This window comes from Orycteropus afer, unplaced genomic scaffold (genome assembly GCF_000298275.1).
Source record: "Orycteropus afer afer isolate SDZICR_OR568_19922 unplaced genomic scaffold, OryAfe1.0 scaffold00164, whole genome shotgun sequence".
NCBI lineage: Eukaryota > Metazoa > Chordata > Mammalia > Tubulidentata > Orycteropodidae > Orycteropus > Orycteropus afer.
In genome coordinates, this window is record NW_006921751.1 from 4,182,613 (window position 1) to 4,208,236 (window position 25,624).

The 25,624-nt window shown below is 35.5% G+C and overlaps 1 protein-coding gene across 1 annotated transcript; it reads right to left on the reverse strand.

The window, feature by feature from the left end:
• Window positions 1-5,711: 5,711 nt before the first annotated feature.
• DNAJB4 (DnaJ heat shock protein family (Hsp40) member B4) lies at window positions 5,712-15,590 on the reverse strand. Its single transcript, XM_007946487.2, has 3 exons — window positions 15,380-15,590; window positions 7,800-8,368; window positions 5,712-5,945 (listed from the first exon to the last, which is right to left on the reverse strand). Exons 1-3 carry the CDS (start codon window positions 15,588-15,590, stop codon window positions 5,712-5,714), a joined length of 1,014 nt encoding a protein of 337 aa, XP_007944678.1.
• Between the last annotated feature and the right edge of the window lie 10,034 nt (window positions 15,591-25,624).

Here is a 25,624-nt window from a genome sequence, read left to right on the forward strand (position 1 = left end):
TGGAGAGTAACATTGGAATACATACTTTAAAAAAAATTATTGACATGTCCATACTTATAAATTCTGGACTATTAGTGCTACTGTTGTTGTGGTGGAGGTGCTGTTGAGTAGATTCTGACTCCTAGTGCCCTGTGTACAACAGAATGAAACACTGCACAGTCCTGTGCTATCATCACAGTCCCTGCTGTGCTTGACCCCATCCTTGCAGCCACTGTGTCAGTCCACCTCATCGAGGGTCTTCCCCTTTTTCTCTGACCCTTCACTTTACCAAGCATGATATTCTTTTCCAGAGACTGGACTCTTCTGACCACATGACAAAAGTAGGTGAAACAAAGTCTGGCCATTCATGCTTCCAAGGAGTATTCTGACTATGCTTCTTCCAGGATAGATTTGTTCATTCTTCTGGAAGTCCATGGTGTTTTCAGTATTCTCTGCCAACATCCCAATTCAAAGGCATCAATTCTTCTTTGGTCTTCCTTATTCACTGTCCACCTTTCACATGCATACGGTGATTGAAAACATCATGGCTTGGGTTATGCACACCTTAGTTTTCAAATTGACATCTTTGCTCGTCAACACTTTAAAAGGTCTTTTGCAATAGATTTGCCTAGTACAATGTTGTTGTTGTTGTTATTTGCCGTCGAGTTGCCCCCGACTCATAGCGACCCCTCCTTGGGTTTCTGAGGCAGTATCACTATGGAAGTAGGATTGCCCAACCTTCCTTCCGAGGAGTGGCTGGTGGGTTTGAACCGCCAGCCTTCTGGTTAGCAGTCAAGTGCCTTAGGCACTATGCTACCAGAGCTCCTTTGCCTAGTACAATATGACATCTGATTTCCTGACTGCTGCTTCCATGAGTGTTGATTGTAAATCCAAATAAAATAAAATCTTTGACAACTTTAATCTTTTCTTAATTTATCATGATATTGCTTACTGGTCCAGTTGTGAGGACTTTTGTCTTCTTTGAGATGTATTCCATACTGAAGACTTTGATCTTCATCAGTAAGTGCCTTCAAGTCATCTTCACTTTCAGCAAGCAAGGTTGTGTCATCTGCCTATCACAGATCATTAATGAGTCTTCCTCCAATCCTAATGCTTCAGTCCCCTTCATATAGTCCAGCTTCTTGGAATATTTGCTCAGCATACAGATTGAGTAAGTATGGTGAAAGGATGCAACCCTGATGAATAGCCTTCCTGGTTTTAAGCCATTCAGTATTCCCTTGTTCTATTCAAATGACAGCGTTTTGGTCTATGTACAGGTTCTTCATGACCATGGTTAACTGTTCTGGAATTCCCATTCTTCACAATGTTATTAATTTGTTATGATCCATATAGTCAAATGCCTTTACATAGTCAACAAAACACAGGTAAACATCTTTCTGGTATTTGCTTCCAGCTAAGATCCATCTGACATCAGCAATGATATCCCTCATTCCATGTCCTCTTCTGAATCCAGCTTGAATTTCTGGAAATTACGTATCAATATACTGCTCCAACCATTTTTTAATTATCTTTAACAAGATTTTACTTGTGTGTGATATTAATGATATTGTTCAATAATTTTAGAATTCTGTTGGCTCATCTTTCTTTGTAATGGGCACAAATATGGAAATCTTCCAGTCGGTTAGCAAGGTAGCTGTCTTCCAAATTTCCTGGCATAGACAAGTAAGTGCTTCCAGCACTGTATCCGTTTGTGGCAACATCTCAATGGATATTTCGACAATTCCTGGAGGCTTTTTTTTTTTCCCCCAATTCCTTCAGTGCAGCTTGGACTTCTTCCTTCAATACCATTGGTTCGTGATCATATGCTACCACTGAAATGACTGACCATTGACCAGTTCTGCCTCTCAAACCAAACTCACTGCCATCAAGTTGGTCCCAACGCATAGCGACTCCTCCTTGGGTTTCTGAGGGTATCTCTATGGATGTAGATTGCCCAATCTTCCTTCAGAGGAGTGGCTGATTGCCTTCTGATTAGCAGTCAAATGCCTTAGGCACTAGGCCACCAGAGTGCTTAATTTCCTTAAAAAACAAGCAAGCAGTTTTTGCAATTGGTTTGACTTTTAGAAAAGTTTTGGCTTTTCTAGTTAACACCCTTAAATTATGACTCAACATTCTACATTTTCATAAATGACTCAAAATATTTCAAACAAATATGCTAAATTACATGGATCACACAACTGTATACTTTAACAGAATTTTACTGTGTCTTGGAAATTTAGCTACAGGGGACACTGTAAGAAATAATCATTCTCAGAACTGCCTTACAAGCTTGCTATTTAACCATAGGCGGATTACTTAGCCTCTTTGTGTTTGTTTCCTCATCTAGAAAAACGAACCTCTAAAATCCTTTCCACTTCTAATACTTTCATAAATTAAGTGAACTAAAACTATCACAGAAAAAAAGTTACAATAGTTAACCTATAAAAAGAAAAAAAACAAACTCACTGCCATTGAGTCGATTCAGACCCATAGTGACCCCCTTTGGGTTTCCAAGACGGTAAATCTTTACGGAAGTAGATTGCCTAGTCTTCCTTCCACGAAGTGGCTGGTGGGTTTGAACCACCAATCTTCTGTTTAGCAAATGCCTTAGGCACAGTCAAAAAAATATTGAGCTATTTAAAGTTAGCAAACCACGTTTATTTTTTTCTGTCTATACTTCACTATAAAGGAAATAAAACATATGAGGACTAACATACAGCCAGTACACTACATTAAACATTATTGAATAAGCATTTTGTTACTAGTTTAAGAATGGTGTTTAACCTTAACTCTGAGGATTAAGTAAACTGTCCTTGAAACATGAGGATAAAGTATTCACTTCCAAGTCATTTACTAATTTTATCCATGATAATTCAAATGACAGTTCCCATAAAAATGAACAAATGAAAGCATTTTCTGGTCCTTTCCTCCAAAAAAGGCTGGTAACGGGAGTAATGAGCTAATGTGGGGTCACAAACTCAGAGACTTCTAGAAGCCTGGCACAAGAACTAAATGTGTGAAGCAGCTTTACATAACACAACAGAGAGTGGTAGGTCATTGACAACAGAAGAGTTCTGCCTTGCATAAAAAGCTGTGGTAAAACCATTCTAATTAAAAAACATTTTAAGCCACTGAGCTGGCCAAACAAGATTTGTATTGGAAGGTCATCAGAGTGACTTTGGTTCTTTTTAACATACACAACTTGTGGTTTTTCTTGTAGGGAAGATGGATATCCTGTTTGATGATGGATCTGTATAGATCAGCTTATGAGATCGACAGTACTTCAAAACTATACCAGGTATCCAAGAGCTTATTTGCCATAAAAAATAAATAAAAAATACTTCCATAATTTTAAAAAATAAAGATTTAAAAGTCTATTTTTATATTCATTCATTCAACATTCAACAATTAGTGGATACTTACTAGCTACTAAGCATCATCAATCTTTTAAGACAGGAAATTGGTATAGTGTTTTTGTAAAGCTATATAAATTTTACTGCTAGAAGAATAGTCCTCTGTTTAAAAAAAAAAAAAAACCTCACTTTTTTATCCAAAGATTACCCATATATTTAACCTACAAATCATTTATCTGGGAGAAAATTCTTAATCAAGCAAAGTATTAGCAATAAATGATAATGGCTGGTTTAAACCAGGAAACACACCCACCACTCTGATACTTTTTAGCTCCAGCTTTTTAGCCTTATTTGAAAATTAGCATGATGTTCATACTTCCTTAGAGAATTTTAACTGTCATTCCAAGAAATGAAAGTATAAAGAAATCATTTATGAATTAGATGAAATGATAAGTATGATTAGCTGAATTCTCTGGCAGTTTTTCAAGGAATTTTCTATTTGCAACGAAAGCCTATGCTTAGTTCCAGAAATTCCACTCCTAGGTATATACTCAAGAGAATTGAAATATATGTCCACACATTAAAAAAAAAAAAAAAAAAAAAAAACAACTATTAAAAAAAACCGTTCCCAGTAGCATTATTCATAATAGCCAAAAAGCAGAAACAATCCAAATGCCCATTAACTAATGGATGGATCAACAAAATGTGGTATATCCATACAATAGAAAATTATTTGGTCATGAAAAGGAATGAAGTACTGATACATGCCAAATCATGGATGAAACCTTAAAAACATTATGCTAAGTGAAAAAAGCCAGACACAAAACTCACACATTGTTTAATATCTTTTATATGAAATGTCCAGAATAGGGAAATCAATAGAGACAAAAAATAAGTTTGTAATTGCTAAGAGGTGGAAGAAGGAGGGAATGGAGAGTGACTGTTAATGCGTATGAGGTTTCTTTCTGAGGTGATGAAATGTTACAGAACTGAAAATGGTGATGGTGGAACAACTTTGTGAATATATATACTAAAACAAATGAATTGTAGACTTTAAAAGGGTGAACTTTGTGGTATGTGAATCATAGCTCAAGAAAACTACTATTTAAAAAGTATACAGTTCTTAAAACCTATTTATAGTAAATATCTAAAAGAAGATTTCATATTCTGCTAACATACTCGGTATATATATATATATATGAATCATCCCCAAAATTATTTGTTAATGAAAAACTTTGTTTGAAAACACCATTCTTACTATAATTATAAAACAGGAAACAAAAACAAAAGAAATTTTTAAACGTAAATATATTTAAAAAAATTAAAACACCTAAGAAATGCAATCTATACATATGAAAAAGTAAAATATTTATATGCATAACAAGTAGTAGCAACATTATCCATAAGCAGCAGTTAGTGTTTATTTTTCCCATATTTTGGTTTAAGACCATACTGGTAGTTTATTCCTTTTAGGGAAATTGCATAAGGTACATACAGCATGTTATGAGTAAGTTAAAGAAGACTGTAATTGGAAAATTAATTCCAAATAACAGCATTTCCTCTAAAAACACATTCATTGTTACACAAATTATTTTATATTAGAAGACAATAAAATGAACCTGTAATTTATTAAGTCCAAGATATATAGTCAACTTGCATAAAAGTACATATGGCATTTTAAAAACAGCCTATTTCTAAAATATCAGTAATTCAGGCAACTGGGATTTCCATAGGAGATAAGTTTCCATTAATTTCCTTTTTATGAAGAAAAGACCTACATTATGAATGTTGCAATTATGTTATTATGAAATGCTACAGCATACTTTAAAAATCAAAATGGTGAAACATATGCATCAGGATATTCTTTTATTGGGTACTAGCCCTACAGCAGCATTTTAAAAGTTTATTAAATGTAGTTAACCACATTTCCAAATTACTTAGGTTTTTAATCTTCTCTTAAAATACATATGTATAATTTAGTTAAGAACTATAATTTCCATTATAAATGGGAACCTATCTTGCTGATAATCTAAAGATATAAGAAATAAAGTACTTGGATAGTCTAGTACTTTATTGAAAACATATATGGAAATACATATCCTGACTCCACAAAAACAATAAACTTGTATATGTAAGCAAAATATTAAAAATTTCTAATTTGAGAAAAATGAAATTAAATACAATGAGTGGTTTTCTCTTAATTTTTAACTGTAAAATCCCTTTTGCCTATTTATTTGACCCGTCTCTATTCATGCAATGTAATGAGCCTTCAAAAGAATTTACACATCTTTATACAGAATTCACATCTATATCAGTAAACAGCCAGTCCTTTTGTATTTTCAGTGCCTTGTCAAAATATGGGTAACAAAGTTCTTCACTCTATGAGGCAGGAAGATGTTTCCTAAGTACTTCTTTGGATGATGAGGATATAGTATCTGGAAAGGACACCTCAAATTCTATTAGAAGGTCACCACGTTGGTCAGGATTTTTTGGAAATGGCAGGCCATACCCGATAATTCTTCTCCTCATTCCAGGCTTCACAATATCATTTAATGACATAGGTATGGTTCTTCCATCTATTGTTGGTACATTAATTGAGCAGCCACACAATGCCTAAAATGGACCAACAAAGATAAAATTAACAAACTTTTTAACACTTAGAAATCTAAACAAAAAAATTACCAGGTGCTAAAGAATGACACCACTAAATTTTTAAGCTCCAAAACAATCAGTAATTATAAAAATTGTTCTCCATTAGAAATTCCCTTCAAGATAGGCATTATCATGCTCTGAAAATTTTCACCCAAATCACACTAAAAAGTGTGAAAAAAAATAATAAAGAAAAAAAAACTTGAAAAAAAGGTATGCATTATCAGAAATGTTACAAAAGAGTACACGGGACAGGATTGAAAAGGAAAGGGTGTCTTCCAGACAGCCCTGGAATAAAATAGGTAAGTTTGACATTGCTACTAAAACAGCATTAAAGATGCAGGAATGGAACAGGTGAAGAGAAGAGGGAGAAATTCATGACTGGAAGAATTGGATAGAAGCAGTTACCTACTTCCCTGGAGGGAAAATGTGGAAACAAGAGATATATTTATTATTTTGTTCAATAAATGTTTACTGAATCCCTACTCCATGACTCACATTCCTGTTAAATGCTGAGCATATAGGGACCACTGAGATGGACCCCACCTGAAGGAATGCACAGCCTACTGGAAGAGACATATAAGCAAACTAGCAATTTTAATACAGTATAATGCTGGCATGGAGGTATGTGCAGAAGTCTTTTGTGAAAGGATAGGCACCTGACTTACCTCTACCCGTCGGGAGTACAGAATACTTAAGCTAATAAGCAATGGACTGGTAGTAGGTATTGGGGCAGAATGAGGAACTGTAGTTTTCCGGAGAACAGAACTCAATGACACAGATATATACTAAAGAATAATCAGATCCAACTCATAGCAACCCCTCCTTGGGTTTCCAAGGCAGTATCACTATGAAAGTAGATTGCCCAATCTTCCTCCCAAGGAGTGGCTGGTGGGTTTGAACCACCAGCTTTCTGGTTAGCAGTCAAATATCTTAGGCACTATACCACCAGAGCTAGAACTCAATGACACAGATATATACAAAAGAATAATAGAGCAAACTTAGGAAAATGCATGTGCATTTATGGGTAGAAAGTAGGTTAAAATGACCTTTTATTTCAAAACAGAGTTTAGACTTTACAGTAGATGATATATGGAGTTATTTTAAAAAATTTAAGCAGAGAACTGACATGACCATAGTTGTGGGATATAATCCAATTTGAAATATAGTGCCTAAAAACAGAAGAAATAGGAACTTATATATTAAGGCTATACTCTTATTTATTATTTTGTCTCTCAATATTTTTAATGCTTTGTTATACAATTATAATTACAACTTTGGAAAAAAACCTTAAGAGATCAGCTAAAATGATGACCTTACAAATGTAGATCTCATAAACCACACTTGTAAAAACAGAACAGAGTTCACCCAATATTAGGCACATAATTCAGTAACATAAGGAGCTCTGGTAGCATAGTGGCTAAAGCACTTGACTGCTAACCAGAAGGCTGGTGGTTCAAACCCACCAGCCACTCCTCGGAAGGAAGGTTGGGCAATCCTACTTCCGTAGTGATACTGACTCGGAAACCCAAGGAGGGGTCGCTATGAGTCGGGGCCGACTCGACGGCACATAACAACAACCACCACCATTCAGTAACATAAATTTGGCATTTAAACTGTTTGGATAGGTAATTAAACTTAAAAACTATAACTTCATCCATAAAAGAGGTATAACAGTAGTACTACATCAGAGGGCTGTTATGAGGATTAAGAAAATAATGTGTAGTAAGCATTGAATAAATATTATTTAGATAAATTCCCTAAGATCAGCTGCATTATTCTATTTGGTCTCAGAATTGCAAGGTCCTATAAACTTACCTCTCGTAAACTAATTTTAGCATTATAAATGATATTTGACCCATCTCTTTTAAATTTGGGGTGATCTTTATCTTTAATGATAAAAACGATGTCTGCTGGAATACTGTTGGGTGTTTCATCTCCTTCTCTTGGAAAAGTAATTTTGGTGCCTTCTTTCCATCCTTTTTTAATCTCAATGGTGAGAATTTTGTCCTCAGATCTATAACTCCTCCCATCGGGGTTTAACCTTTTCCGAGAAATCTTCATCCGTTTGGTACAACCACTATATATCTCTTCAAGTGATACTCTAAGTTCATGAATAACTGGAGGATCTTGTTTGAGGCGGGATGGTCCCACAGAATTCCTGTCTCTTGGATATCCATTCATGCTGAATCCAAAGGCACTAAAAGGGTCCCCATCTACTTCCATATCTTCAGAATCTCTACCACCAGCCATTCGTCTTCCAAAGAAAATTTCAAAGGGGTTTGAACCTCCAAAAAATGCTGCAAATGTGGCATGAGGATCACCATGAAAGGTGTACCGGAAGGTACCACCTTGGCCATCAGTACCTCCGGCTCCTCCTTTTAACCCTAAGTGAAAAAGATAAGCATGATTAGAAAACACCTTGTACCCTTTGAAAGTTAAACTTTTAAAAATGTTATTGCTGATAAATGTTGGCTAACTTAGGTTGCAATTTATTAATACTGGCTAGAAAGGACATTATAACTAAATAAAGAACAGCTATAGGACTTCTGTTGATTACAGCCTAAGTTAACTGTTTAGCTTTCAAATTCTTCCTCCAAATCCTTAGTTTTAGTGGTAATTTATTCTGGGTAACTATCCCAGAGGTGAATAAGAAAAACAAAATCAAACCAGGAACCTATTTTATAAACTATACTAGAGTTTGGCATACTGGGATATATAAAGTTAAATGTTTAAAAATGTCTTCAGTAACCAATGTAAGATACAAAACTAAATATTTAAGTGCCATTATAATCAATAAGTACAATAAATACAAAATACTAAATCTATACTAAACAGCTAAATTAGTTAACTTTTATTGTTTAAGAATTAAAACAGGATTCTTTCTGTGGCAGAAAGGAAAAAATTTCTAGTAATGAGGACACCCTATTAAAGTATTTTTTTAGACAATAAAATAGTTACTCCTATCCTAGATACTAGGAGCTCTAGTGATACATTGGTTAAAGCATTCAGCAACTAACCAAAATGTCCATTGTTGGAGCCCAACACCCCCTCCTTGGGACAAAGATGTGGTAGTCTACTTCTATAAAGATTTACAGCCTTGGAAACCCTATGGGGCAGTTCTACTCTGTCCTGAGTAGAATGATATATCCAAACAGCACTTAAAGGAAATTCCATGTAGAAATAGAATGGTAAGTATAAGCAGGGCAAGAAATTTTAACATGAAAATCACACAACACTTTTTTCTATAAATTTCAGTGGTATAGTTATGATTAACAACTCCTGATGTTAAAAAACTAATGACTCAGAATCGAATCAATGGCAGTGGGTTTTATCCTAGATACCAAAATTATTTATCTAGGCATACCATGTCATAGCTAGCATTAATTTCAGCAGTACATGAAAAGAAGATTGAAATCAAGAGCTATAAAGCTTCTTGACATGTAAGGCCTTTGGACTGGTTATTTCTGTCTGCACAACCCAGTTTAGATCGCTATATGGTTACCCTCTGACACTACTACATGAGCAGTATCTTCATTTGCTCTAATGTTCTACTAAGTAATATACAGATCACAGAGATCACATATTTGAAACTACATTTTTCACTACACACCAAAGACATATTTCTACTAAAATCTACAAAACAACAGTACAGTGATCATTTAAGGGACGAATAATGATAAGGATTTATCATTACAGTATTAACAAAGTTTCTGAATGAGCCTTACAGGCTTTCCTGAACAAGGAAGCAAATTAAGAATTATAAATCTAAAAATTATAAAACCATGAAAAATTCAAGAGATTAAATTATGAGATTCTAATATCCTCTGATATGTTCAAAAAGTAGGTAATTTGAGGGAAGGAAATAGGTTTTATTCATTTTTGCATTGCATATGCATACAGGGCAGTAACATGATAGGCATTCATTTTACTGAATGAAGGGAATGAACCAATTCTCAGTGTTGTCCTAAATCAAACTAAAAAAGGTGACTTGATTGTCAGGATAGTGAAGATGGCAGAAGCAAAAGCACTGTGTATGTGTATATACATATATTTTTTTCACATATAAACATATAAGAGAGATTTAATAATTAAAGGGTTCAATGAAAACATGCAATATGCTTTGAAAGAGACTGAATTTTGTATACTTTATTGTATATTTGGCACCTCTAACTGAAAGGCATATGCATACACACACACAATTGTGTGATCTAACAGAGTCTCAGCTGATGTCTGAAGTTCATTCATGAATAGAAATCTAGAGAGATCAAAGTTGTTGTTGTTGTTGTTATGTGCCGTCGAGTCAGCCCCGACTCATAGCGACCCCTCCTTGGGTTTCTGAGGCAGTATCACTATGGAAGTAGGATTGCCCAACCTTCCTTCCGAGGAGTGGCTGGTGGGTTTGAACCGCCAGCCTTCTGGTTAGCATTCAAGTGCTTTAGCCACTATGCTACCAGAGCTCCAAAGAGACCTAATAATTTGAGAATAATCAAAATATGTAGTTAATAATACATCTAAACAGCACTTAAGGAAACTTCCATGTAGAAATAGAATGGTAAGTATAAACAGGGCAAGAAATTTTAACATGGAACTCATACAACACTTCTTTCTATAAATTTCAGTGGTATAGTTATGATTAACAACTCCCGATGTTAAAAAACTAGTGACAGATTTTTTTTTAATGGTAGGATATGTATGTAACTCAAGGTAATGACAATGTGACAAAACGAATTTTTAAGTTATTTCAATCATTTTATCTTTTATCCCCAAATTAGTAGAGTGTAATAATTTAACAATGTTAATAAAGTTAGGTTCCCACTCTAACACTCTACAAGACAAAATCTAAATGTTTTGAACCCATAATGGAATCATGAAAGAATAATATTGTAAGCTATTATATTATGGGTTTGGCTTTTCCCTAAAACCTCTTCCCTACTCTGATAAAAATCATAACTCAATCAGGATTATAAATAATATCCCTGAGAAGATTCATACTGTCTGAAATGACTTATTTATCAAAGCTGACAAAAAGCATTCCATGCAGCTCTGAAGTTTTTCTAGACACTAAAGAGTCAATTCTGTACGTCAGATAAAGGATAAGGCAACTGTAACTGGGCTGAAAAATCCTACCAAAATCCATGCCATTATAATATAAATGAATTATTACATAAGTATCACTTGCATTCACTAAGACTTCAATTATAAGACATGTCCATTAACGGTATACCAAAAAACACCAAACTCATTGCCTTGGAGTCGGATCTGATTCATAGTGACCCTTCCTTGGGTCTCCAGGTGGTATCTCTATGGAAGTAAATTGCCCAATCTTCCTTCTGAGGAGTGACCGGTGGGTTTGAACCGCCAGCCTTCTGGTTAGCAGTCAAATAAATGCCTTAGGCACTATACCACCAGAGCTCCTATTAACTGTATGTTGTTGCTGTGTGCCATCAAGTCTGACCGGACTCAGAGCGACCCCTCCTTGGGTTTCCGAGGCGATATCACTATGGAAATAGATTGCCCAACCTTGCTTCTGAGGAGTGGCTGGTGGGTTTGAACCGCCAGCCTTCTGGTTAGCCGTCAAGTCCCTTAGGCACTATGCTACCAAAGCTCCCCCTATTAACTGTATAGTCACCTCTTAATTACCTACATTTTGATTGCTCATAGGAAATATTAATATTCAACTGGATTCCCTCAAATAATATTCCCTGGATTCCCAAAATGTTTTCTAGACACCATCATCACTTTATAGGATCAAGGAATGTACTCTAGAATGAACATTAACCTAAGCTTTAGTTAGGCTATTATTTTTTAAAACAAACCATCTAATCAATCTACAATCCAAACCAATATATGAATTCTCCCAGTTAGTTGAGTTTATTATAAGTTTATCAAAAAGAGAAATTTTGGAAAAAATTGAATTTTGAAGAAAAAATAATAAAATTTTAATAACTCTTACTTTAAGGAAACCTGGTATGTAAAAATCCAGATTATATCAAGGCTTACAGTTACTAGTATAATGAGTCTCATTGAACAGTTTTTGATTGACAAAAATCCAATTTACTTACATATTTTTAGAAACATAGTAAATAGTTGATTAAATATTTAAGTAAAAGAACAAAAAAAGCAAGCTAGTATAAAGATTAATATACTAAAAAGTTTGATCATATAAATATTACTTTTCAGTAATAAATAAATAAGTCAGTCACAGAATAAACTATAAACAAAAAAAGAAAGACATAAAGAAGGAGAAATGTTAGAGAACTAGAGTAAATACCCAACCATAAGGAAATGTTTTAAAAATCTTTTAATGCAAATTTTGGTTGACATACACTGAACCAATTCAAAACTTTGGTTTTAAATTTCTGTAGTTCTGTATTTTTTGTTTTCAAATGATTCAAGATATGGATAAAATGTCTCCACAGTTTTTAAAAAGCTATTTTTTAAAATAGTTCTATTATCACAGACCATAATTTTACCTGTTCTAAATATGTAATTCAATGATTTTAGAAAATTTAGAGTTGTGCAACTATCACTACAATCCAGTTTTAGAACATTTCCATTATTGCAAATTGTTCCCTAGTGTCTATTTGTAGTTAATCTCCACTCCTACTGCCAGCCCTAGGCAATCACTAACTTTCTTTCTGTCTATAAAGTTATCTTTTCTACACATTTCATGAGCTCTGGTAGCACAGTGCCTAAGGCACTTGACTGCTAACCAGAAGGCTAGCGGTTCAAACCCACCAGCCACTCTCAGAAGGAAGGTTGGGCAATCCTACTTCCGTAGTGATATTGCCTCGGAAACCCAAGGAGCGGTCGCTATGAGTCAGGGCCGACTCGAGGGCATATAACAACAACAACAACAACACAAACATTTCATATAAATAGAGTAGTCACACAGAATATCTAGCTTCTGTCACTTAGCATAATATTTGAGTTCCATTCATGTTGTAGCAAGTTTCATTACATCAGTCTGTTTAACTGCTGAACAAAACACATTTTATCGATTCACCAATTTATGGGGCTTTTGGATTGTTTCCATTTGGGGGCCGTAACAAATAATGCTGCAATGAACATTCACATACTTTTATTTGTGTGGACATATGTTTTCATTTCTCTTGTGTAGAGTCCTAGAGTTGGAATTGCTGGGTCATATGGTAAGTTTAAAACATCTCTATTTCTATCAACTTTCTCACCAAAATTTTGAAATGTGGATATTAAAATTGTTCAGAACATAAATAAATTGGACTACTGGTTCTCCTAGTTCTTAAACATCTAAATTTAGCATATTCATTTCATACTCTTCTCAGTTCATGACTCCCTTTTCCCACGGTCCACTGTCCCAGGCTCCAAGTTTTAAAATAGAGTATAATAATTTAAAAAAAAGATTAAAAAAAAAAAAAGGTGTATCAGGTACATAGAAGGTGGCTTCACAGTCCTAAAATTCAGTGTTTTATAACTATTACTGAGACAAGTAACAGTGGCTATAGAAAAAGACCTGTAGATACAAACACCAATGAAAGGCAAAGAAAGAAAAAATTTCCCTTACTTTCACAATGTCCTTAAAGAGTAATTTTTAAAAGAATTAGAGATGTTCAGAATAAAGAGCAAATTAATTTAACCTCTTTTGCTGAAGAAAAATAACTTTCATTTAGCCATATTTTCAAGTGACCTATCAGTAGACAATGAATGTATCTCTATGCTTTAAAAAGCCTATTCTCCCCTTACTCTTTCCTCTTATTGCCTATATCAATTTCTGAGTCAAAAAGGAAAAAGATTCAGAGTGTGCACATGACCCTGGCTTAGTTTTTTAAAAATTTACTCACTAACCAAGATACATAAACACTGGCAAAACAGCACTCAAGAAAAGCACTATTTGAGATAATTTTTAAACCTGAAACCAAAACTATAGTTCAGTTTAACTAGTAAATAATGTCTACATTGAGCAATGTGCTCTCTTACTATACACGATCATCCTGCTTATCTGAATTTCATATTTTTAATTCAAATGAGCACAGTCACTGCTTGACTTTATTTTTAAGGATGCATTTCTAGTTCGGAAGACTGAACATTAAATGCAATAAAAGAAGCAAAGGGATATATTAAAAAAAAGTTATAATGATTTAAAAGAAAACATTGTGGGAGAAAAGCTAACAATAAAATAATATAGTTTTCGTCCAAAAAGTTGAAAATCCCAGAATAGGAATCAATTTTTTTAAAAAAATAGCAATTTAAAAATATTTACTTTAGCAAAGTAAAATAGTCTTATTTATTAACAAGAGAGTGCTTTCTGAATTTATATGGACATGGACAAATTTTATTTAAAATTCAGAATGATAAAAGGATAATCTTAAATTATCCCCATTTATAATATTCAACTGGGAGCTCTGGTAGTATAGTGCCTAAAGCACTTGACTGCTAACCAAAAGGCTGGCAGTTCAAACCCACCAGCCACTCCTGGGAAGGAAGGTTGGGCAATCTACTTCCATAGTGTTACTGCCTTGGAAACCCAAGGAGGGGTCACTATGAGTCGGCCGACTCGAGAGCACATAACAACAACAACATAGTAGTCAACTAGTTTTTGATCTCATAATGCAAGAAACAAAAGTATGGCAGGGAGAGGAAAGGGACATTGTCATGCTTTCCTCTACACCTAGATACTAAAATCTCAAAAGAAATGATACCTAAAAGTAAATTAAAAATTGTTCTAACTCCCTAGGTGGCCATTTTAGGTTAAAAATTGTATTTTTGAAAACATTTTCTTGGCACACAACTACTGTTTACAATTAAGCTAAAAACTTGTTCTGGTATTTTATGACATCAGGAAAATTCTTTCCTCTCCAGGCAGAATGCCAGAAACAGCTAGAGGCTAAATGCCTCGGCCTTCTGCTTCTAAAAGAAATGTTTTTATCTTGTTCAGTGTATAAAAAAGGCAAAAACTTTTTGTTCTGTGAATAAAATATAAATTACCCAGAATTTAAACTGCCAATCTTAAGGTTTCAAATGATTAAAGGCTCTTTACTGTTTCTGGGGGGAAATTCATCAGCAAACAAAACAGGTTGCATAAGACTTTTGACATAATTCTTAACGGGCAATGGGAATTTAAGATCTCTTTAAAATATACAATGTTGACATCATAAATCTAAGGGTAGAATATGTATAATACAAAATGCTAAAAATAAAAGATAAATAAGTATATTTTCATTCATAGCTATGTAATATTCATATGACCTAGGATCAAATCTTGCTTTTATTCATTAATTGTCCTTCTACTTTTTCTATGTCAAAGAATCCAATTCCGTGATATCCAGCAGAAAGGCTAACAGAGGAAGAAAAAAAAAAAAGGCAGAGAGAGAGAGAAAGACACAGAGGCGAAGAGACAGAATGAACATAATACTTACCCTCTTCCCCAAACTGATCATATATTTCTCTCTTTTTAGGATCACTCAATACTTCATAAGCTTCTGCGACCTCTTTAAATTTTTCCTCTGCTTGAGGAGATTTGTTCTTGTCTGGATGAAATTTGAGGGCTTGTTTTCGGTAAGCCTTTTTAATATCTTCATCTGAAGCTCCTTTTTCAATTCCCAAAATGCAGTAATAGTCTTTCCCCATTTCGAATGCCTTGAAATGAACTTAGATTTCCCTTTGTAAAAAAAAAAAAAAAAAACAGCGTCCCCAGTCTTAGCAATACAATGATTCTAAGAAAAATAACCAAGCTGGGTATTTTAAAAGTTAAAGCAAATCAGCAATTCTCTAGTTGTCTTACGGCAGCAAGCAGACAGCGTTTCTGTATTTAATTCCTTCCCCAACAGCTCACTTACAGATAAATATACACTACACAGGAGACTGCCTCCTCCTAGATCCTCCCATTTTCACTACGTGTCTCTGTACTTTCTAGAACAGCAAATGCTACAGGACGTCACTTCCCCAGCTGCCTCTAGTCAAGTACGAGCTACATTTTCTCCTCCTCCACAATTAACTATTCATTTTCCTTCTGGCTCTATCATTTTAATTTCCTTTTAAGAGGTCAAGTAGATTAAGAAGCCAGTATTTCATCACACAACGCCTTAATTACATATTTATTTACTCCACTGTAGGTAACAAAGCAACAAAAAATGTATACCTATTAAGCATGCTATATTAAAGTAAGTTATTACAGAAATAAACGTATAAATTTCAAGTTATTCAATAGTAAAATCTGGTTTGTTTGCATTAAAATTTTCAAATAATTTATATCATTTTCAAAGTTCCTGGATTCTATAAATCATAAATGCCAGGAAGTCAATATAATAATTTTATATTGTAAAAAGGATGTCTATTCTAAAATTTAAAAGAAATATTTTAAAGCAAGGACTTAAATATGATTTTATTTAAAACATATAGCTTTTTATAGTATACAAAAGTTAATAGTTCTAACAAACCAATGTTTATTTGTGAAACTTAATATCTGAATTTAATTCAATTAAGACAGAATGAGACCCTTTATTCTTAGATCAATGTTTAAGAAAATTCCGTGCAGCAGGAATGTAGGAGAACAGGAGTAGGTTATAGACAGTACATATTCATTTTCCTTATAAGACCTTAACAGGATTAACTTAAAATCTAAATATGTAAGCCCCAAACTCATTGCCAGTGAGTCGATTCTGACACACAGCAACCCTATAGAGCAGAGTAGAACTGCCCCACAGTTTCCAACACCGTAAATATTTATAGAAGCAAACTGCCACATCTTTCTCCTGTGGAGTTGCAGGTAGATTTGAACCACTGACCTTTCAGTTAGTAGCCAAGTGCTTAGCCACTGTGCTACCAGGGCTCTTCTTACGGGCAGTATTACGAGAAAATATTTTTCTTTTAAAACCATTATTTTTCCTAAGTATAAATATATACTCATTGCAGATTACTGGAAAAAAAGAAAAAAAGTCTCCCTACTATACCATTTTAGGTAATATTTACTAAATGTTAGTATATTTCTTTTTTGTCCTTTTTTTCTACAATTATTTATGGTTATATTTGCTAGTTCATTTTTGTTTTTTGTAACTAAGTTTAGATCACAGCCTTTTTAACTTTTTAAAAAAAAAAAACAACATATTTTGGATTTTTTATAAGATTTTTTCAGTGTATATGACTCATCTCCTGACAAGTTTTTCTCATATTTTTTAAAATACTTCCATTTATAAAGTAATATTGGGAAGCTGAATTAATAAGAACATGTTGAAAGAATTATGCAGAGCTTCTATACATAGGAGTCTGTATGCTTACAAAACCTTTATAGGAGGAAAAGTAAATGTACAAATATGTTTAGAATGAAAAGGTGATGATCACATTAACCTTTAAAGATATGGGAACATCTATTCCATATGCCAAACAGCTTTACATTAAAAACCCAGCAATTCTTTCTGAATGTTTATCCTTATGCATTTTGACATCTATGATTTATTATTTCTAAAAACTCTATACTTTAAAAACACCTCAGTATTATTCATAACATCTATCAAGCTTACTTACAAGTTACGGAGATTATCACCTATTCAAAAATTGTTTTAGTCTTACCAAGGAATATTCCATATAAGAAACAAAAACTTTTAATTCCCCAAAAAGATGTAGCAGTTTGCATCTATAAACACAAAAATGCTAATATCTGAAGTCACTTTAATAGTCCTATTTTTAAAATACATATTGCAAAGTTGGGGCTCATCTCATTGTCATCTGGAGCAAAAGTATAATAAAAATCACCTATTCTATAATTTCCAAGGGAATTCCTTGAAATATTCATTACCAAAGGAACCATGACTTTTACTATGAAACATCTCAAATTGTTCTTGTGGGTAAGGCTGGGAGGGAAAAAATAAATAATCTTATCTGATTCAGTCATTTTCTGAGAGAAGTATTACCAGGACTTGACATATTAAAAAGATGTTTTTAAAAAAGCAAAAATATAAAATATAGAGCTACCATAGTGCCTAAGGTACTTGACTGCTAACCAGAAGGCTGGAGGTTCAAACCTGCCAGCCACTCCTCGGAAGTAAGATGGGGCAATCTACTTCCGTAGTGATACTTCCTTGGAAACCCAAGGAGGGGTTGCTATGAGTCAGGTCCGACTTGACGGCACATAACAACAACAACAAAGAAAAATCGTTTCATATTTGTGAGAAATACATTGTATTTTAGCTGATGGAAAGAATCGAGCTTGCCAAACATAAAGGATGATAGGGATTTTCATATTTCTTCACATATCACAAACAAAACAGAATCATAGTGGTAAATTTGAAAAGCAAGAATTCATCTCAACTTGGAAATTTTAAGTTAAGGAAGCAAATATAATTTTGATTCAAGACTATTAAATAATAAAATTACAAAATATCAAATTCTTGTGGAATCCAGATCTTCTGGAGCCATGGCAGCTAGATGAACCCCTACAACTATTGGTCTGAGATCATCTTTAAGCCTTAAACCGAAAATATTCCCTAAAGTCTTCTTAAAACCAAACAGTAGTTTTACTTTAACTCTTATATACTGTTGGTGGGAATGGAAAATGGCACAACCATTGTGGAAAATGGCATGGCACTTCCTTAAAAAGCTGGAAATAGAAATACCATATGATCTAGCAATCTCACTCCTAGGCATTTATCCTAGAGAAATAGAGCCATGACACAAATAGACATGCACATCCATGTTCATTGTAGCATTATTCACAATAGCAAAAAGATGAAAACAACTTAAGTGTCTATACACAGTGGGATCCTACACAACATTAAAGAATGACAAAGAATACATGAAACATCTCACAACATGAATGAACCTGGAGGACATTCCGCTGAGTGAAATAACAAAAAGACAAATAGTGTATGAGACCACTATTGTATAAAGTCAAGAAAAGGTTTTCACATAGAAACATTCTTTGATAGTCACCAGGAAAGGAAGGGGGAAGAAGGGAAAATCACTAGATGGTAAACGAATGTTAACTTTGGTAAAGGGAAAGACAATACACATAATGGGGGAAGTAAGCACAATATGACCAAGGCAAAGGAAGACACTGAGAGGTATGTAAAAGAAAAAGGCAACAACGGTAAATACAATTACATATACAATCCTCCAATAATAGTAGTAACAAACAATAATTTATGACTGGATACATAGGTAGAAATGTAAAGTGAATAAATGTGGGATGGTGTATGGAAGTACAACCACATGCATCTGTTGGTTTGACAGTGGCTATTTCTACATACACATTTGTATGTGCTGCAAATATATCCATGTATATAATAGAACAAAGAAGGGGACAGTCAGGAAAACTTCTTAGCTATAATCAAACACCTCATGGGACTGAGTTGCTGGGTTTGTGAGTTAGAGACAGTCTCAGAGAATATCTAAGTCAACTGGCATAACAGAGTCTAGAAAGACAATGTTCTTTCTCCTGGTTTGGTGAGTAGCAACTGGGGTATTAAAAGCTTACAATCAGCCACTAAGATTATTGGTCTCTCCATCCAGAGCAAAGGAGAGTGAAGAAAACCAAAGATGCAAGAAAACAATTAGTCCAAAGGACTAAATGGACTGCACTAACCTAGAATGAAGTAGATGGTACCCAGCTACTACTTCTGACAACCCTGACTAGCAACACAACAGAAGGTCTAAGAAAGAGTGAGAAAAATGTAGAACAAAATTCTAATAAAAAATTGGTCTGATAGAAACTAGTGGAACCCCCCAGACTATTGCCCTTATACACCCTTCAAATTTAGAACTGAACCCACTCCCAGAGACCACGTTATAGCCAAACAATAGGCAGACCTATAACTTGAAGTGTGCGCCCTAGAACATTCAACTATATGAGACCAAAATGGCAGCATTTGCCCAAAAGTAAAATTCAGAAGGCAGTAAGAGGCAGGCAAGCTGGGCAAATGGAAACACCGAACTCAGGGTAGAAAGGGGAGGAGTGCTGACAGGTTGAGGGGAATGCAACCAATGTCATGAAATGATCTAAGTATAAATTGTTGATTGGAAACTAATTTGCTTTGTAAACTTTCACCTAAACCACAATAAAAAGTTTAAAAAAGGAAAAATGTAACTACAGAGTCAGATTCCTCCTCTTCTAAATATTTACAATTTATAAGGTCAGTTTCTCATTTTGAGGCAACATTGTTCATCTATAATGGAAAGCATGTTACAATGTATTTTAAAGACATGATTTTAATTTTTCAACCACATTAACAAACTTCTTGTGTTGTTGCTAGGTGCCATCGAGTGGTCTCCAACTCACAGCAACCCACAACAGAACAAAATACCGCCCGGTCCTGTGCCAGCTCCACGATCCTTGTTATACTTGAGCCCAGTGCCACTGCCACCATGTCAATCCATCTCGTTGAGGGCCTTCCCCTCTTTCGTGGACTCTCCACCTTACCTAGCATGACATCCTTCTCCAGTGAATGATCCCTTCTGACAACATGACCAAAGTAGGTCAGACGAAGTCTGGCCATTCTCACTTCCAAGGAGCATTCTGGCTGTACTTCCTCCAGGACAGATTTGTTAGCTCTTTTAGCAGTCCATAGTACTTTCAGCATTCTTTGCCAACACCACAACTCAAGAGCATCAACTCTTTTTCACTCTTCCTTATTCACTGTCCAGCTCTTAAATGCAAATGAGGCGACTGAAAATACCATGGCTTGCATCAGGCACACCTTAATCATCAAGGAGATATCTTTGCTCTTCAGCACTTGAAAGAAGTCCTTTGCAGCCAATCTGCCCAGTGCTATACGTCCATCCTGACTGCTGCTTCCATTGGCGTCAACTGTAGAACCAAGCAATGTGAAGTCTTTGACAACTTCCATCTTTTCTCCATTTATCGTGATGTTGCTTATTCAGTTGTGAGAATTTTTGTTTTCTTCATATTGAGGTGTAATCTATACTGCAGACTGTATTCTTCAATCTTCTTCAGTAAGTGCTTCAAGTCATCTTCACTTCCAGCAAGCAAAGCTGTGTTATCAGCGTATCACAGGTTGTTAATGATTCTTCCTCCAATTTTGATTCCATGTTCTTCTTCATATAGTCCAGCTTCTCGGATTATTTGCTCAGCATATAGATTGAATAAGTATGGTGAAAGGATACAACCCTGACACACTCCTTATTTGATTTTAAACCATGCAGTGTTCCCTTGTTCTGTTCAAACAACAGCCTCCTGGTCTTTGTATAGGTTCCTCATGAGTACAATTAAGTGTTCTGTAATTCCCGTTCTTCTCAATGTTATCCACAATTTGTTATGATCCACACAATCAAATGCTTTTGCATAGTCAATAAAGCATAAGTAAACATATTTCTGGTATTCTTTGCTTTGAGCCAAGATCCAAATGACATCAGCACTGATATCCCTCATTCCACGTCCTCTTCTGAAACCAGCTTGCATTTCTGGAAATTCTCTGTCAATATGCTACTGCAACCATTTCTGAATTATCTTCAGTAAGATCTTACTTGCGTGTGATATTAATGATATTGTTCTATAATTTCCACATTCTGTGGGACCACCTTTCTTTGGAATGGATACAAACATGGATCTTCTCCAGTCAACTGGCCAGATAGCTGTCCTCCAAATTTCCTGGCATAGACAACTGAGTGCCTCCAGCACAGCATCCATTTGTTGAAACATCTCAATGGGTATTCCATCAATTCCTGGAGCCTTGTTTTTCACCAATTCCTTCAGTGCAGCTTCGACTTCTTTCTTCAGAACCATTGTTTCTTGATCATATGTCACCCCTGAAATAGATGAACACTGATCAATTATTTTTGGTACAGTGACTCTTTGTATTCCTATCATCTTCTTTTTATGTTTCTGGCATCATTCAATTTTTTTCCCATCTAATCATTCAATATTGCAACTTGAGGCTCAAATTTTTCCTTCAGTTCTTTCAGCTTGAGGAATGCCAAGCATGTTCTTCTGTTTTGATTTTCTAAATCCAGGTCTTTGCACATTTCATTATAATACCTGACTTTCTCTTCTCGAGCTGCTCTTTGAAATCTTCTGTTCAGCTCTTTAATCTTATCATTTCTTCCATTTGCTTTAGCTACTCTCTGTTCAAGATTCATACTTCGTACATTCCGTGTTCCAATTATTAGTAGATGTTTGCAGCTATTTCTCCTCAATTTGAGTTGTGCCATGTCATTGAGAAGAATGGGAATTCCAGAACACTTGATTGTACTCATGAGAAACCTGTACATAGACCAGAAGGTGCCATTAAAACAGAACAAGGGGACACTGCATGGTTTGGAATGAAGAAGGGAGTGTGTCAGGGTTGTGTCCTTTCACCATACTTACTCAATCTATATGCTGAGCAAATAATCCAAGAAGCTGGCCTATGTGAAAAAGAATGTGGCATCAGGACTGGAGGAAGGCTCATTTACAACCTGAGATATACTGATGACACAACTTTGCTTGCTGAAAGTGAGGATGACTTGAAGCACTTAGTGATGAAGGTTGAAGAACACAGTCTGCAGTATGGATTACATCTCAATATAAAGAAAACAAAAGTCCTCACAACTGGACGAATAACCAGCATCACAATAAATGGAGAAAAGACTGAAGTTGTCAAAGACTTCACATTGTTTGGTTCTACAGTCGACACCAAAGGAAGCAGGAGTCAGGACATCAAATGATGTATAGCACTGGGCAAGTTGGCTGAAAAGACCTCTTTCAAGTGCTGAGGGGCAAAGATGTCTCCTTGAGGACTAAGGTGCACCTGACACATGCCATGGTATTTTCAATTGCCTCATATGCATGTGAGAGCTGGACAATGAATAAGCAAGACTGAAGAAAAATTGATGCTTTTGAGTTGTGGTGTTAGCAAAGAATGCTGAAAGTACCATGGACTGTTAAAAGGACTAACAAATCTGTCCTGGAGGAAGTGCGGCTGGACTGGTCCCTGGAAGCAAGAAGGGCCAGACTTTGTCTCATCTACTTTGGTCATGTTTTCAGAAAGGACCATTCCCTGGAGAAGGATGTCATGCTTGATAAGGTGGAAGGTTGATGGAAGAGGGGAAGGCCCTCAACCACATGGACCGACAACACTTGCTGCGGTGATGGGCTCAAGTGTAGCAGGGATCGTGGAACTGGCATAGGACAGGGCGGTGTTTTGTTCTGCTGTGCATAGGGTCACTATGAGTTGAAGATGACTCGACAGCACCTAACAACAACAACAACAGCTTAAAATTTCAAAAAAAAATTATGTATATGCCATTATATAAATTTTAGTTATTTTAAGTATATTGTCTCAGAAGGAAGGTTGGGCAATCTACTTTCACAGTGATACTGCCTCGGAAACCCAAGGAGGGGTCGCTATGAGTCAGGGCCGACTCGACAGCATGTAACAACAACAACAAAGTATATTGTATCTAACTTTTATAATAACCTTTATGAATTATGATCTATGAATTATGTCATGAATTATTTTTCCTAGAAACAAATACTATATCATATGTATAATGAATTTTTCATATTTACCAAAACTCTAACCAAAGTCACTGCTGTCGAGTCGGATCCAACTCTTAGTGACCTCTCCTTGGGTTTGTGAGGTGGTATCACTACGGAAGTAGATTGCCCAACCTTCCAAGCATACATATACACAGAAAAGTTGTCCAAGTAAGAATAAATGACTCTTTCCAGATAATAAACCAAGGGTAATGTTTGCAACTTATTCATCTTGACTCTAAAAACTTAAAATCATTAAAACTTCACACAGGTAGCATTTGTTATATTGCAAACCCAATGTTTATATTCTTAAAATGTATATCTTTGTATTTGTGTCATATATCTCAGTCATACTAAATTACTTGAAATTTGTCTAGGGAAAACTACTATTTATCACTGAATATTCAATCCTGCCACAGGTGTAGCATAAAAGGGTTACAAAAGTCTAAAGGCTACATTTTGGTTACCTAGTGCCACCTTGACAAGAATATACCACAAATGGGATGGCTTGAACAAACAGGAGTTTATTCTCTTACAGTTTAGAGGCTTTAAGTCAGAGTTCAAAGTACCAGGCTCTAGGGGATAGGGGAAACCCCTCAATCCTGGGCTTCAGCTCTGCCTCCTGCTCCCAGCCCACTGAAGCTAGAGGCTTTTCTTCACTCAGACAGCTGCTGGTTGCTGAGACTGACAAGCCCAAGGTTGACAAGTAAAAAGGCACAGTTCTGATGTTACCAAACCACATGGCAGGCCATTAATTCAAGTCTGTTGAAAGTCCCAAGGTTGGCACAGCATGGCAGGCTGCTGAACAATGACACAGCTACATGCAGGGTTCTAGTGTGCCAAAAGCTGGAGACCTTTCCCAAAGCTGCTGCTTATGTACGAGAAGCAGACCACATCCCTAAAGCAGCTACTCAGCTGCTTGTGGCAAATCCCACCATGGAGTTGATTGCCAGTCTCATCATGGGGAATAACTACCACTAGCTTCCCAGCCACTCAACCAGGCCCAGCCAAGGTGACATACAACCTTAACTACCACAGGCTAGATAAAAGAATAAGTACAGGTTTAAGAATTTGAATGTGAGGAATTCCAGTAAGATGCTGGAATAGGCAGAAAGATTGCACAGATCCTCTTCAACAAAGAAAAGGGGAACTAATTAACACAGATACAGAAGATAATCCTGGAACCATGAGCATTGAAGGGAAGGATATAGAAGTGGACTAAATGCCAACTAGTAAAAGAATTTGCATGAAAATACTAAAAAAGGAGACATAAGGATCTGCAGTCTGACAGCTATCCTGATAGCACAAACAGCTTGGTTATTTGTGATAAAAATCAACCCTGTTAGCCAGAAACTGCACAGAGAATTGTACTGGTGGCTGGTGAATAAAAGGGGAAGCAGTGAAGAAGGAGGCAGGCTGAGGTATGGACTTTTGCCTGTCTGGAGGATGCAGCCATTTTGAATGTTTACAAGCAGTTCAACCATTGTGGATATTTACAGCTACAACATTCTCTCAGATTCCATGGACTTAAGAAAAGGCTCCACTTGCCAGGAACCACAAGGACATTCTGGATGCCAATGACTGCAAAGGTTCTACTTTTCAGCTTTTTCCCTTTATCCTGTTCCTGGTTCTTTTTTTTTTTTTTGTCTTTCTTGTGGTAACTCCATTTCTTGTTTTTCTTTTTCTTTTGTTTTTCATTCCATTTTTTTCTTCATTATTCTCCTACTCTACCATTTTCTTTTATTTCCCTCTCCCCAGATACTGCAGTTTTGTTTTGTTTTTTTCTTCCTTTTATCTTTTTTTTAGTCATTGCTCCTGTGTGATTAGATGGTGTCCTTTTTGTCCACTTGCTTTTACTTTATTTGATGGTTATTCAATTTATATTTTTGTCTCACTGTGTGGCAGACAGCAACAGTCCCCATACAACACAACTACACCCACACCTCCTGCAGCTTTACTTACTGAGTGAGAGCCACCATTTCCTTCTCCACCAACAGACCAACAATAAACCACCACCAAGAAGAGCCTGACTCACTCTTAGCTGCTCTTCACAGTTAACAGAGATCTAAATATAACATCACAATGTCTCAGAGACAACAGATTATCACAGTCCACACAAAGAAGCAAGATAAAGTGGTAGAAACAAGGGAGCAGGATACAGACCGAGAACACATCCCTGAGGAAGAAGCAGCATTAA

Excerpts from the sequence above, each read along its gene's own strand:
- DNAJB4 (XM_007946487.2), bottom strand. The coding sequence starts at position 15,590 with ATGGGGAAAGACTATTACTGCATTTTGGGAATTGAAAAAGGAGCTTCA. Across the intron at positions 8,369-15,379 it reads TGATCAGTTTGGGGAAGAGG|GGTTAAAAGGAGGAGCCGGA; the intron begins GTAAGTATTATG and ends TTTTTCACTTAG. Across the intron at positions 5,946-7,799 it reads CTAAAATTAGTTTACGAGAG|GCATTGTGTGGCTGCTCAAT; the intron begins GTAAGTTTATAG and ends GGTCCATTTTAG.